General features: G+C 31.6%; 2 protein-coding genes across 2 annotated transcripts; one reads left to right on the plus strand and one right to left on the minus strand.

The window, feature by feature from the left end:
• Positions 1 to 407: 407 nt before the first annotated feature.
• LOC132713592 (uncharacterized) lies at positions 408 to 3,239 on the plus strand. The gene is made up of 2 exons (XM_060696236.1): positions 408 to 554; positions 2,966 to 3,239. Exons 1-2 carry the CDS (start codon positions 436 to 438, stop codon positions 3,138 to 3,140), a joined length of 294 nt encoding a protein of 97 aa, XP_060552219.1. The 5' UTR covers positions 408 to 435; the 3' UTR covers positions 3,141 to 3,239.
• Positions 3,240 to 7,571: 4,332 nt separating this feature from the next.
• LOC132713556 (cyclin-dependent kinase inhibitor 3-like) lies at positions 7,572 to 15,113 on the minus strand. The gene is made up of 8 exons (XM_060696198.1): positions 14,953 to 15,113; positions 13,712 to 13,806; positions 13,365 to 13,420; positions 12,841 to 12,885; positions 11,817 to 12,039; positions 11,476 to 11,507; positions 9,224 to 9,327; positions 7,572 to 8,681 (listed from the first exon to the last, which is right to left on the minus strand). The coding sequence occupies exons 1-8, from the start codon at positions 14,971 to 14,973 to the stop codon at positions 8,595 to 8,597; spliced, it is 663 nt and encodes a 220-aa protein (XP_060552181.1). The 5' UTR covers positions 14,974 to 15,113; the 3' UTR covers positions 7,572 to 8,594.
• Positions 15,114 to 15,498: the final 385 nt, after the last annotated feature.

Below are 15,498 nucleotides of genomic sequence, written 5' to 3' on the forward strand. Positions count from 1 at the left end.
GTAAAAAGTCTAACTACCCTTACCTTTTATTGCAATATCTATACGAAGAAAGTTATTTTTGAAGGATAATGGAGTAACAAACATGAATTATCATATAAAATATAAATGTATCTATAATAAAACGTAATAAAAGTGACATAAAATTCAATCTTTTTTTTAATTCATTCAAAGCACTATTAACTAAATGTATCAGATTTCCATTATCACGGATTTTAATTGTAAATTTAAACACGTGCCATTATATCCAATTATTATCAAGCTACCATCGCCAAATTAACCATCTGCTATTTATATCGTCCGTGTTTCGCTCTTTCTCTATAATTATTGTGAGCGTTTAGACTGTGCCATTGTATACACTCAAGTGTTGGGATATTTTGTTCCTGAAGTGTTAATATATAGCCAATTCGAATATTTTATTAAGAAAAAAAAATAAAAATGGATTTAAGTTCATTTTCTTTAGGAAATGCAGATATGTTGCAGACGATTGCAACTCTTCAATGGATCCAAAATGGCGATTCTGGAATGTTAGAAAAACTGTCTTCATTCAGAGTTGGGTTCGTAATTACTAAAGGATTCAGTTTCTAGCAGTGTTGAGTGTATAATAATTTCATTCAACAATAATAACTTACAATTTACAAGGCTTCTGTTGTGATTACATTAATTAAATTTTATTAAGAAATGATTTAAAAATTAATATGATTATCTGATCAATCTGACTAAAGTTCAGATCATTTTGTTTATCTATGGGTGACCACGATATGTTACCCTTATAATACTATCCCCCCCCCCCCCTTACCAGTTCCCCCTTCCCCACTAGTCCAACTAATTAGACTTGTCAAAGAGACATCGAGATAATATTGGACGAGCGATGTCTTAATCGTCTCACAGTATGAAAAAAAAAAGTCTGTAAAATAGGTAGCTGAAGGTCTTCAGCGTACCCGTTTATATGACATGACGTGAACGCTGAAGACAGACCCATAGGGAAAGTCCACCAATAATTCGTGCTAGGAAACTGACACGCTCATATTCATTCATCAAACATGCCATGAAGTAAAGTGAAGCATACCTTGATAAAACTATGTAAAATCTGTTGATAAGCCAAGAATGGGCATATAAAAAACTTATTGCGAACATAAACTACCTAATAGTTTCTGACAGGTAAAAAATTCAGCACTTGGCCGCCATATTGCCAAATTTTTTAACCACGTGATTGAGAGATTGATCTTTACGAAAACAGAACCCATGTGCTTCCAACTTTATTATAAATTACTCTTTTAAAGATATTAAAAAGGTGATAAACTGACTTTTGTATTCAATATAATGTTATTATAAAGTACTGAAAAAAATAAAGAAAATAAATAAAAACATTATCTTGAATTATAAATATTGAAATCATGTCAACAAATATGTTCTAAATATAGTCCACGACTCCCCGCGAATGACGTCACACAGTAGTAGGTCTCGCGAAGCTTCTAAATGTCATGGCCGACTGTAGTCGGCGTAATTGATGTTTCACAGTTAAATTGGCAATTTTAATGACAGTATTAATGTATATATATTTTAAATGGTATAGAACGATATTAAAATAATTGTTTTATCGCAAAATGCACAAAAGTTAAATGGGACAAGGGTATTGGCAAATGAAAAATAAGGTTAAATCAGCTTATAAATGCTACATTGTATTCTGGTTAAGTTTCGTAACTGGGTTAATCCAAAACTTCAATGCCGCATCAGATGAAAAACAAAAATATTAAAAAGCGGCATATTAAGTTTTGGAAGCCAGAACTATAAATAGGTCAAACAGTTCATGCCAAATTAATTAAACTAGATCCTCTGCAGACTGTTTTCACCTGAAAATCAATGGACAGACATGCACTCCTCAGGATAGGAGGGATTAGGGGAGGCAAATACTTGATGAACCTTCTATACAATATATACTCCTGATATAGCCTGGCATGTTAACTGGTCACTACCCAGTACCCTAGGCCTAAGCACCCCCTACCTGTCCCAAACAATCTAAACTGCAGTATTTAAAAACAAGAGCTGTCCGTAAGACAGCGCGCTCGACTTTTTTATTGCTTGCCAATAAAAAAAGTTTTTGCAGTAAAAGGCAATACAAGAATCTCTGTATTTTGGACATGTTTGGGAATCATGATTGTAAACAAGTATTCCAACTTTCAAATTAATATCTCAAACAGTTCAGTCAAAAAGTGGAATGGTACTAAAAACTTAACCAAGATTCTAAGTCGATAAAAGGCCTTAATTTTTAAAACAAATCCTTGACAGAGTTACCTTCTCTTGCGTACAGATGGGGGTAATGATGTGAAATAGCATTAAAAGTTTCAAAGCAATATCTCAAAGGTTAAGGCAATAAGTGGATTTTACCCATATTCAATGTATTTTCTAAGTCAAAAAGGGGCATAATTCTGTCAAAAACCTTGACAGAGTTATGTCCTCTTGTCTGTTGATGAAGGTCGTGATGGTAAACAAGTATGGTCAGTTTCAAAGCAATACCTCCAATGGTTTTGAAATAAAGTGAGGTGGTACAAAAAACTTAACCAAGCTCAATACACTTTCTAAGTCAAAAAAGGGCCATAATTCTGTCAAAAACCTTGACAGAGTTATGTACTCTTGTCTGTAGATGGAGGTTATGATGGTGAACAAGTATGGTAAGTTTCAAAGCCATACTTGTAATACTTCTGAAATAAAGTGGGGTGTGACGCCAACGCCGACGCCGGGGCGAGTAGGATAGCTCCCCTTTTCATAGAAAAGTCGAGCTAAAAACATATAAAATTTTAACTATTTGAAATATGATTTTGATTCCACTTCCTTCATTTCCAATTGCTTAATGCTGTTTAAAATGTGATAACATCAAATGCAAAATATAGTACATGTTCAACCTGATCTTCATTCATGTGTGCATAATGAATAATATAAATTTATAAAATCTTTTATTTAACTTCAGATATGAGATTTACCAGCGGATGAGTGGGGAGAGGGAAGTTGATGCACTAAGGGCACAGACGATAGCAGGAATTGCTAAATATGTCAAGGACCATCCCAATGCTAAAAAAGAAGAGCTCCAGAAAGAAATAGCAAAACATATATTTGCTTTTGCCCACAAAGTGGAGAATTTGTAGAGAACATGTCTAGATCTGCCAGTTGTTACATCTCATATTATCTAAAAAAACAATTTGAATGTGTGGATTGATTGTTTTCATGGACTGAGATGTGTTATTTAGCTTATTAAAGAAAAATATACACATTGTGACACAAAACTGAAAAGATATTATGTACCAAATGAAATTAATACATATTGTCTATCCAATAAGTCAGTGCAATATTGAATTTTAAAAACAGGTTGTAGCCTTTATTGTACCATAGAACTTCCATTTCATTCTATATGTCAAGAAAGAGTGTGTACATTATATTTATGTGATAATTTAGTTCTTCCTCATTCTAATTAAAAGGATGTAAAACTTTTACAGACAAAATGGTTAAACTTAACACTTTTGATATATTTTTTTTATATAATCTTAAGGCAATATCAGAAAAAACGTTTAAATATATTTCTGATTTTTCAGTAGGTTACCATTTAGTGATGTGAGTTCAGACCTATATTACCTGCTTTGACAGAAATTTACGAACATCTTTCTTCCAGTTTAATTAAGTAATTTCATATGATTTCATATTTTACAATAAAAAACATTTTCTGCTAATTATAGGCAGTCCAATATAGTTCTTAATAGCTGTAAAGTTTTACAAGATTATTCTTATGCCTTGTAGCTTTGAAGAGTTGATCTAAAAAATATTTTTTACATGTTGTTGATTTAATCTCTATATTTAATACATATTGTATGTAATCATAGTTTTATGGTTGAACATACTGGCATGAAGCCAGTTTCTTTGTTAGTTTACAGCATTATATGTATATAATATATATATTTACTATTGAATTTGTATCTGTCTGTAGGTTTAATTAAATGATACATTGTACTTTAGTTATATGCTCAAAAAGTCATAAAGCATTGTGAACAGACTTGTTTACCTAAGTCTGCAATTCTGGCCTACACTTCTTTTATATTGTTCAGTAAATATTTTCCTGTATCCAAATTAAGTATAAAAGCCAATTATATCAAAATGATCTTTTAAATTAATAGATTAAATATAGATTCTTTGTGTAACATTGTTTAATAGTCAATTTACCATAAAAATTCAGAAAATGACAGGCCTACACTGTACTGTATAATTTTGAGATTAATACATTTTTTTGTTGTATTTTTCAGATCTGTGCACTCTTAGATTTATCAAGAATACCTCTTGTTTTTATTTTTGTTTGTTATATTCTTAATACGCAAAGACTATTCATAGTGCATATTGCCATATAAAGCAAAAATCTTTAATCTTCTGATAGAACATCACAAAGGGATCATAGGGCTAGAAAAAATGCATAAAGATGGGCTCTATGGCCAAGTGACTGAGGTCTTCCGCCACCACAAAAGCTTGGCAATATTGGTTTGACTAAACCAAAAATAATTGTAAAAATTTCTATTTTGAATTTTATGTAGATTTGTTTTACCTTAAATTAGCTCAATTTCAGTAATTTGACAATTGCATTTGGGCATTTCTTCGTAGAAATACCCGATAGTTTTAAAGCAGCTCACTCTTGTACTTCCAAATGTTGTGTGTTTTAATTATCTACTTTTTTTATTGTATTTTATATCCCATGTGTATGCATTTCTCAAGTAGTTTTTATCTATTTTTATTTATGATTTTGTAAATACTGGTATTGTGTTCATTGTATTTTAAATAATAAACTTTTCAGTATTTATCACATAGTTTTATTTTAATGCAAATCATGTGTAATGAATGGTAATCCAATTGTATTGAATCACTAGCATATAGCGTATCATTTTTGTTGGAAACATTACAAGTCAGAATGACCACAAATATCAAACTCAGCAATAGATGCTAGTCCATGTTACTTTGACACTTGAAAAGCATAACAAAAATATGAGGAAGGTAGAAAGTAGTGGTTAGCCCCATTGACTTCAAACTCCTCATAAAAGTTTTATGTCCATGCTCATTTTATATGTATATATCAAATATCAAAAATAACTCAATAAATGAAGGCTATGAATGTTGTACTTATCAGTTCATATTTGACATTTTGTTGATATTGTAAACACAGCAAGCCTATTGCATGATCTACACATAAGTGACTGACATACATTTGTAAACAGAACACTATCATTTGTATGGCAAGTTACATTAACAAAGCTTGTGTACTATTTTAATCATCAGATATCATTTACAGACAAACTGACAATACACTATTGATCTACTTTAGTAGCCACAATTTTTAATCCAAGAAAAAACAACAGCTGTTGATAGAACAGCGTGCTTGACTATTCTCAGTGTTTGATAGACTAATAGTAACACAAGAGCTTGGATAATGTAGAATTTTCAAAAGGGCCATGAATATGTCCAAATCCATGTTAGAGTTATTGGCCTTAGAAGTGACCTCCAATTATGCTCTCAAATAAGACTGAAGTTTCAACCCCTTCCCTTTGGTAGTTTTGCAGATAAAAATTCTCACGCAAAAAATTAACCAAACTGACGCTTGGGTGAGTACAAAAGCTCTCCTTGCTCTTCGAATAGTTGAGTTAAAAGAAATGAGATAATTGCTGTAAATATTGTAATCTATTAAAATAAGACAAATTATTATCATTATACAAGCTGAAGCTGGTGTCTCTAGTTTTCGAAGGATTATTCAGCTAAAGACATTTTGTCTTCATTTTGGTACCGTAATACAAGAAAACAAGAGGGCCAAGATGGCCCTAAATCGCTCACCTGACCCATCAAACTCATTTGACAAGCATTCTGACCAAGTATTATGACAGGTGAGTCAAAAATGTGACCACTAGTGTTAACAAGGATTTTCCATATTTGAGCAGTGTGACCTAGTTTTTGACCCCAGGTGACCCATATTCAAACTTGACCTAGAAATCATCAAAACAAACTTTCAGACAAATTTCCAGGATATTTGGATCAAAACAGTAGCCACTAGTGTTAACAAGATTTTTCTATTTTTAGCTCATGTGACCTAGTTTTTCATCCGAGATGACCCATGTTCAAACTCATCCAAGCAATTACCTAGACAAGCATCCTGACCAAGTTTGATGACAATTGAGTCAAAAATGTGACCACTAGAGTGTTAACAAGGTTTTTCCATATTTGGGCAGTGTGACCTAGTTTTTGACCCCAGGTGACCCATATTCAAACTTGACCTAGAAATCATCAAAACAAACTTTCAGACCAATTTCCAGGATATTTGGATCAAAACAGTAGCCACTAGAGTGTTAACAAGATTTTTCTATTTTTAGCTCCTGTGACCTAGTTTTTCATCCGAGATGACCCATGTTCGAACTCATTTGAGCAATTACCTAGACAAGCATCCTGACCAAGTTTGATGACAATTGAGTCAAAAATGTGACCACTAGAGTGTTAACAAGGTTTTTCCATATTTTGGCAGTGTGACCTAGTTTTTGACCCCAGGTGACCCATATTCAAACTTGACCTAGAAATCATCAAAACAAACTTTCAGACAAATTTCCAGGATATTTTGATCAAAACAGTAGCCACTAGAGTTAACAAGATTTTTCTATTTTTAGCTCCTGTGACCTAGTTTTTCATCCGAGATGAACCATGTTCAAATTCATCCGAGCAATTACCTAGACAAGCATCCTGACCAAGTTTAATGATGATTGAGTCAAAAATGTGACCACTAGAGTGTTAACAAGGTTTTTCCATATTTTGGCAGTGTGAACTAGTTTTTGATCTCAGATAACCCATATTCAAACTTGACCTAGAATCATCAAAACAAACTTTCAGACAAATTTCCAGGATATTTGGATCAAAACAGTAACAGTAGTTACTAGAGTAAACAAGATTTTTCTATTTTTAGCTCCTGTGACCTAGTTTTTCATCCGAGATGAACCATGTTCAAATTCATCCGAGCAATTACCTAGACAAGCATCCTGACCAAGTTTGATGATGATTGAGTCAAAAATGTGACCACTAGAGTGTTAACAAGTTTTTATATTTTTCTTTTGACAGTTTTTCATCTGAGATGACCCACGTTTGAACTCATCCGAGCTATTAACTAGATAATCATCCTGACAAAGTTTGATGATGATTGAGGCAAAAATGTGACCACTAGAGTGTTAACAAACAAGTGTGGACGAACAACAGACGACGAACATTCAACTATCCTAAAAGCTCACCCTGAGCTAGCTTAGGTGTGCTAAAAACAGTGGATTGTGTTTTAAACGTGCTTTTTCATGCATTTTGATCAATATATTTAACAAGGATAAGACATTTCTTTAAAGCAATCTTTTGTAAGGGTTATCAACATACCCTCATAAAGTATCAAATCACACAGAACATAGAATTGTACTTAACTTTGTTAGTTATTTTAATTTATACATATTCAGATAATCACAAAACAAGTTACACATTTTTAAAATAAATCTTATTTCTTTATTTCAAAAAAAAGGAAAAATGCATACAAAATAAGATGAGACAAAAATAAGAGAGACACAAAATTAGCCTAAAGTTACAAAGATATCTGTTAACAGTTTTTTTCACCTTGCTGCAAAGATGCAATACTTCAAAATGTTCATTGTTATGTCAAGAATTTTCTTCATTTGTCTTGTTTAAGCACAAGTAGAAAACTATTCTAAGTCATTTACCAGCCTTTAGAGAGTAATAAAAATCAAAATCAATGATTACAACGAAATCTAGGTTTGAAAATTATTAAATTACATGTAATTGAAAATGACTTTGGTTACTGATAACTGTTGATTACTTGACTACTGATTATGATTAATTGATTACACCATCCAAGATATTATACCAAATAAATAAGTGTTCAAATAATAACTGATTTTCCACAAGTATTTGTTAACTTCTCCTCAAATCTCAATTATTTTTAAAATCATTTAAAAAAGCAACAGAGGAGGAATAGTGTGGAACATATTGTAAACAAAGAAATCATTATAGAAAATTTAATTATCCCACTGAACATCTCCTAAATGGGAGATTTTGTCTAATTTAAATAAATAACATTACATGTAACTAAGTGTAAACACACTTTTTCATAAATATTAAAGGTATAAATAGTATATTAAACATGCACTGCACAAACGTAAATATGAGTTCAGAATGTCAACAGTAATCTGGCTGTTACCTAAAACTCAATATATTTTCACTCATTCAATAAATAAAGAGAATAATTTCATTTTAATATCACTTCAGAAAAACTGCATTACTTTTTTACCCTCCCTCAAGCAATTCTCCCCTGTGAATGTTGGTAATTATGGATACATCCAAAACGTTTACTTTAGTAAATAAATGAAAATGATAACACCATGAGTACAAGTAGTTATGCAGTCATTTCATTAATATTATTCCATGTAAGCCAAGCAAATTGTCATATTTATAAGCAAGACGCAAAAGCTATTATTTTAAAAATATATGATGTTGAGCACTTTAATAAATAATGTTTCTTTTCCAGAACTAATTGGACGATGTCACCTTGAGATTGACCTTGCCTCCGTCTCATTCTCTCTTTTGTATTCTTCATATATTTGTCGGAAATCGCAAACATAATTGTATTGCTGAAACAAGAAAGATGAAAAACCTTGTAAACAATTTACATGTATATATCAAATGAGGTGATAAGTGAAAAAGCATTCAAGAAGGGACACCATTTTTAAAATTAAACAGGGAGAGGGGGCGATGATAATTGTCTGTTTTGACTAGTATTTTCACATCAAGATATAAAGATTTATTTATGTTGGAATATAGAAAACATGTATTTGCATTCATTCAATTAAAGAAAGAGCAATCAAATATGAAAACACCATACTAATTTACAATAGTTATTATTAGTTAACATTCAGCACTAATCTTTACTAATCAGATATATTTAGAATGAATGCTTCCAATTTTATATCACACAACATTTAGGAAAAAAAATTAAGTCAGCCATTTTATTTAACTGTTTCATGATTTGCCCTGCTATTGTTTCAGTCAATATGACATATTGCCCATGAATATCACATCATATTACATGGCTCACTTGTCAATAACTGTTTTATAATGGCACTGGCATAATTATTTTCAGTAACTGTCTATGAGTCCATTCAACTATACCTACCTTCACTGACTGTATAGCCCCTGGTCCTCTTAACTCTCTGATTTTATCTATAGCTTTTTGTGGTTCCAAACTTTCATCTACCACCAACATAGCACACACTGCAACTGTCAAATTAGGAGACACAATAACATTATTATTAAACAATAATTTTTTGTATGCTTCTTACATTCATTTTAAAGTGTAAAGTGTAAACTTTTAACTGTCAGTAACAATTTATACATACTGAATCTCAAATAAAAAATTCCTTGATGCTTTGAAATATTAATTCAATAAATCCTTTCTCAATGAGGTTGACAATTTAGCTTAGAAGATATTTGTGAGTCCATATCACTTGGACAAAGTAGGTTGGAAACACTAATGCATGCACATTATACTGTTACACCGAACCATCACTACAGCCTAAAACCGCCTCTGTGGTCGAGGGGTTAGAGTCGATGACTTCTAATCAAGTAACCTCTCTGGCGTGGGTTTGATCCCGGGGAGATGCTTTGGTAGTTTAGCGCAGAGGAAGGTAGTCTAGTACTGGTGTAACTCTCCAGGAACGATGATTAGGAAACTACCCGCCTATATGACTGAAATACTGTTGGGGAAAAGGCGTAAAATGAAACAAACAAACAAGCAAAACCACTACAGCCACTAAGTCTTCGCTATCTATTAAGCAGGCTTGATAAAAATGATAATAACAAATTTAGAACCAACTTCCCCCGCCTAAGGGAATTTTTCATAAACCACAAAATTGTACTATTTCAAAAGATTTAGGTATGGATTTGGACTTTCAGTGCAAAATGTTGATCAATGCTAGATGTGCACATGCCGGTTACAAAGAAATATTAATTAAAGAAATATAATGAAATAACTCCTCTGTATGTGTCAACAGAAATACATTTGTATACAATTATTGTACAATGTACTTGTTATCACTATTTCAAAACCACAAAATGTGACAAATACAAAATCAATACAAGATATGGTCATATGATCATATGTTACAGGGTATATTTCATGCACAGTCATCAATTCATCAGTCAATTGTGCCAAGTAATTTCAAAATCCATTGAACAATAAAAAAAATTATGGACTGCACACAAAATATACCCTATAAAAGATCATGTTAAGCTTTGACCTCTAAGTGTGGCCTTGACTTTGGGGAAAAGGGTCTAGGTTTTGTGCATGGCACATCGTCTTATTATTGTCAACATTTATGCCAAGTATTTTCAAAATCCCTTGATGGATGAGAAAGTTATGCACTTGAAACAAAAACTTTCCTTAAACAGATTATATTAATCTTTGACCTCCAACTGTGACCTTGACCTTGGAGGTAGGCAACTGGTTTTAGCACATGACACATCGTCTTATTATTGTGAACATTTGTGCCAAATAATTTCAAAAATTCCTTAATCTATAAATAAGTTATGGACCGGACACAAAATATACCCTGTAACAGACTGTGTTAATCTTTGACCTCTAACTGTGACCTTTAACTTGGAGGTAGGGGAATAGTTTTTGCACATGACACGTCCTCTCATTTTTGTGAACATTTGTGCCAAGTATTTTCAAAATCCCTTCATGGATACAAAAGTTATGGACCAGACACAACAAACACACTCAAATAGACAATGTTGACAATTAATCACCAAGTTGACCTTGACCTTGGAGAAAAGGGTCCAGTTTTGTGCATGACACATCATCTAATTATAACAAACATTTGTGCCATGTTACTGTATTTCAAATTCCTTTGATAAATGCCATATTATGGACTGCACACGAAAATGTGACAGACAGACAAAGCCTATTTCTATATCCCCTTTTTTCCTCAAAAAGGTTGGGGACCAAAAGACTGGTGTGTATTAGGGCTGTAACAATATGGCAAAAACCGTATTGCAATATATTGCTATTTTGCCGAAGAATATTGCAATATATTGCAATACGTATTGTGTATATGTTTTGATGTAAAGATGGAGTAACATTATATATTATTATTATATGTATATTCTTGGTAGAAACTTAATAAAAATGCAAGAAATAAATAGAAAGTGTCACACAATTTGATAAACAAAACTAGTCACATCTGGGTCGGATAATTTTATCTTATGTTGGCACTAATAAAATTCGCAAATTAAAGATTTTATGCGAAATTTGTATGAAATTAGAAGGCAATTAATTGAAAATTTATTTTTTCATATTCCAGTATATCAGTATACCGGTAAACCGTTACACCCTTAGTGTGTATATAAATGTATGCATTAACTTACCCAAGCAAGACCGTCCTAATCCACCAAAACAACTAGAAAATAGGAAATTACATAGTAAATAGTTATCACAATAACCATAAAATTGCCAGAACTGTAATTTTTTAAATTTCTAAATCAGTGTATATTAGGTGTACATGAACTGATGTGCGTCAGTATTTTTACCAGTACAAAAAAAACAGTAACAAACCGTGTACATGTATTTTTAAATATATATACATGTATATTCAAAATAAAGGCGGATAAAAGTATTTTAAGAAAACTATAAATAATGTATATGACATAAATACTAAATGCACATTAAAAGTACATTAAACTTCAAAATACATTTCAAAGTTACTTACTGCACCAAAGGTTTTCTTCCATTACGGACTGACACTTGTATCTCATCAACCATTTTCAGCAGACTTGGCATGTTTGGAGTCTGTCCGTCTGGGAACGGATAATGATGTACAACAATATCGGCACCTGTCATTTCATTGAGTAACCATGGAACACGATACTTGTTTAACTCTCCCTTTGTACACAATGAAAACACCTCATCTACCCCTTCTGACTTTAGGCATTCTGTGGTTAAAACATTTGAGCCGCGTCATGACAAAACCAACATAATGGGTTTGCGACCAGCATGGATCCAGACCAGCCTGCGCATCCGTGCAGTCTGATCAGGATTCATGCTGTTCGCTATCAGTTTCTAAACTTGTTATAAGGTCTGTAAACAACAGCATGCATCCTGATCAGACTGTGCGGATGCACGGGCTGGTCTGGATCCATGCTGGTCGCAAACACATTATGTTGGTTTTGTCATGATGCAGCTCATTCTTTCTTTAATTTAAGAAAGTGAAGCAAGGAAATCATTCATTCATATGTTATCAAGATACAACTGTCTAACTTTGAGGTGAGAAATCAAAATTATCATAAAAAGAATTTTTAAATTTACATTTTGTTTTAGTAATACTGTAAAGTAAGTGATGCAAAGATAACTAATGAATCATTTCTTAAATAATTCTACTTTAAAAGGTAAGATATCCTAATAATCATTACAAGAATATGTTTAAAAATATTGCACTATTAACTTTAATAATATTAAATAACTTGATGTTTGAATCAGAATATTATATCTATTGATTTATTGTTATTCATTTGACACAAAAGTATTACCTTGAATAGGGGTAGGTTCCAAACACTTGCATGCATGTTTGCAAAATTTTGTCAAGCTTTCCAATTTGATTTTTCCTTAAAAGCATTCACCCTCTATGTAAGTCTCCATGATGTGTTTCATATATCAAAACAATTTCATGCACAGAATTGAACCTCGAAATCAACGAAGATTTTGAAGATTTGTATGTACAATATATAGATACTTACTGATATCATTCTCAAGGCTTCTCCAGGTATCTTTAAATTTACATCCTGAAAATATTGCAGATATAGAAAAGTACCTTTCTTTAAAAGATAGTTACAGTTATTGAGCACTGAACTTCTACTCAATAAAAGTTATCAATCTGTTATTGTATGAATATAAAGTTTAAATTGATACCTCAAATATTTTTTTTATTATAAATGCCCAAGTATGAAAATCAACAAAGGGAAATAACTCATAAACATAAAAGAGTTATGCTTCTTACACAAAAAAAATCCTCTCATTCTTATTTATATACACTTTTCTTCTTCTCAATGAGATTTTTTCATCTGTGAAGTTTCAAAATGATACCAACAATAACTTTTAAGTTATACCTCAGACAAACACTCCCTGACAATCAGACAGACAAGCTGACTTTAGTTTACCCTCCTTATCACTTTGTTGTAACAACGGTATTATAAACATGTTTAAATTAAACTTAAAACTTGAGCTAATTTTATGTAAATGATTTCAAACATAAGGATAATACCAGGTAGTCCACTGATGCCAAGTTTGTCCAGCCCATCTCCAGTACCAAGTTCTAACCTGTATAACAAATTCAATTTTCATCATAAAAATCTAGAAAATATGATAACCTCTTTGGTTTCTTCTTAAAAAAAGGGAAGTATTTTCAACGTAAAATTTTTCATAACAAAACTATCTGGTATTGACTTTGTAGATAATCTGTTTATAAGGTCAATGAATATCATCATATTTTTTATTAATATTAAAATAACAGTACAGTAACACTGACAAGTTTCAAAAGTACATGTAGCCACTGGTATAAAAAAAACAACAAAAAAACACTGCAACTGAGAAAAGAAAGAATACGTATACCATGACAATGTAAAAGGTGACAGGTCAAGTTCTCCTTCTTCCTCATCTGACGAGTCAAATCCAGATTTTCCCTCACTTTCTGTACTTTCAGCAGCCTAGGAAAAAGAAATTTACTCATCTTATTACACCACAACAACTTTGTTATTTACAGAAATCAATTACTTCAAATAAAAATTTATTACTGGAAATAATAAATACAGGAATTCAAAACAGAAAGCAAGGTATGATCAACATCCCAAAAAGTAGAACGAAAGAACAATAAAAAATAAGTTGCACATCAATTTTGATAGACAAAGGTTATTGCTTTTTTCTTAAAATTATATAAAAAAAATCAGGGACTTCTAACTTAGGGAAGGGACTTTTGAATTCAAAAACAGATGTCCCGTTGGGATTCCTGGCTGAAAAGTTAGTGTCAACCCCTGTCTCTGTGTTTGATAGTAAAACAAGAACGTGGAGAATATAGAAATTTAGAATCTTTTAAGTAAGTTAGTAAGTTCATAATGGGTCATAACTCTCATTATTCTGCCAAAAATTAAACAGGTCTAGGAATTCATGATGTCTATGGACTGTCCGTAAATTTACGGATACTGTAGACTAGAAATTTATTATTGAGAATGAGTGTTTATATTAACAAGGGTAATGAGATAAGATTCATCTTTGTTACTTTGTATGATGACTTTGAAATTTTTGTTAAAAGTGAAAACTGAAAGTCATCAAAGTATTCTGAATCTTGCCATACAGTACTGTTTCATTTAATCATATACTGTAATCATTATCAGTACTGTAATCTTATTCTTTATAACCTGTGGTTTTGAATTTTAATACAACTTACAGTATACTATTTTTGTTATTAATGTTGATAAATTTACAGATAAAAATCTATAGAATTATAGATGGTCAATAAATTTACAGACAGTTCATAAATATCATGAAATCCTAGACCTGTTGAAAAGTGTTAAATCCAAGTTGGAATAAATGTGTGAAATTTCAACCTTTTCCCTTCAGTACAGTAGTTTGGAGGTACCAACTTGCATACAAAAACTTAACCAACAAAGTGCGATGCCAAAAAGTCGAAAACTACATTACACCTTTATACCTTAAATGTTATGGACAAGATTAACATTTAGACACGTTATTATTTGAGTACAAATGATTTCATGAAATAAATTTCTGTTACTTCTACAACAATTGACTTCTATGGCAGGTCATTATTTCATAGTAGAAATGAATAGCACTTTTACCATAGTAGGTGTAAGAACCATTTTTTAAAAAGCTTTTCATAGAATATATCGGTGTTGTTTCATGTCAATTTTCTTTTTCTTTACTTCAGAGACGATGTAGAGTAATTTCCCTTAGCTATTTGAAGTTTCCGCCTTTAGGCAATTCACCGCTAGATTTTTTGTATACTAGATTCAACACTTCTAAATATTTTAATTTTGCATAATTATACTGTATCCGCTTAGCTGTAATTTAAATCATCCTTATCTTATTATGGAGCTGTGACTTTATTTTTTCAGAAGTCTAAATAACAAATGTTCATTTAGGCGATCACAATAATCCAAAGCTTTAGCAATTTTCATTGATTAAAATAAAAATATTCATCCGCGAAATTTGTGATTGTGCATTTATTGACATTTCTGTAAGCCAAAGTGACTTGAAACAAAATGAAAAAAATCTTTCTTGTACATCGCTTAAGCTGTTTTGGGAACTACTTTTGTTGTTAGTATTGTTGGGTCTGCGATCAGATTAGATCTAAATACAAAAACGTATTTCTCATACATTAATCC

This window comes from Ruditapes philippinarum, unplaced genomic scaffold, assembly GCF_026571515.1.
Source record: "Ruditapes philippinarum isolate M1 unplaced genomic scaffold, ASM2657151v2 ctg7447_1_1_1_1, whole genome shotgun sequence".
Classification (NCBI taxonomy): Eukaryota; Metazoa; Mollusca; class Bivalvia; order Venerida; family Veneridae; genus Ruditapes; species Ruditapes philippinarum.

Excerpts from the sequence above, each read along its gene's own strand:
- LOC132713592 (XM_060696236.1), top strand. The coding sequence starts at position 436 with ATGGATTTAAGTTCATTTTCTTTAGGAAATGCAGATATGTTGCAGACG. Across the intron at positions 555-2,965 it reads CTGTCTTCATTCAGAGTTGG|ATATGAGATTTACCAGCGGA; the intron begins GTTCGTAATTAC and ends ATTTAACTTCAG.
- LOC132713556 (XM_060696198.1), bottom strand. The coding sequence starts at position 14,973 with ATGGTTCTTACACCTACTATG. Across the intron at positions 12,886-13,364 it reads TGGCATCAGTGGACTACCTG|GATGTAAATTTAAAGATACC; the intron begins GTATTATCCTTA and ends CAATATTTTCAG. Across the intron at positions 8,682-9,223 it reads GGGCTATACAGTCAGTGAAG|CAATACAATTATGTTTGCGA; the intron begins GTAGGTATAGTT and ends TTCTTGTTTCAG.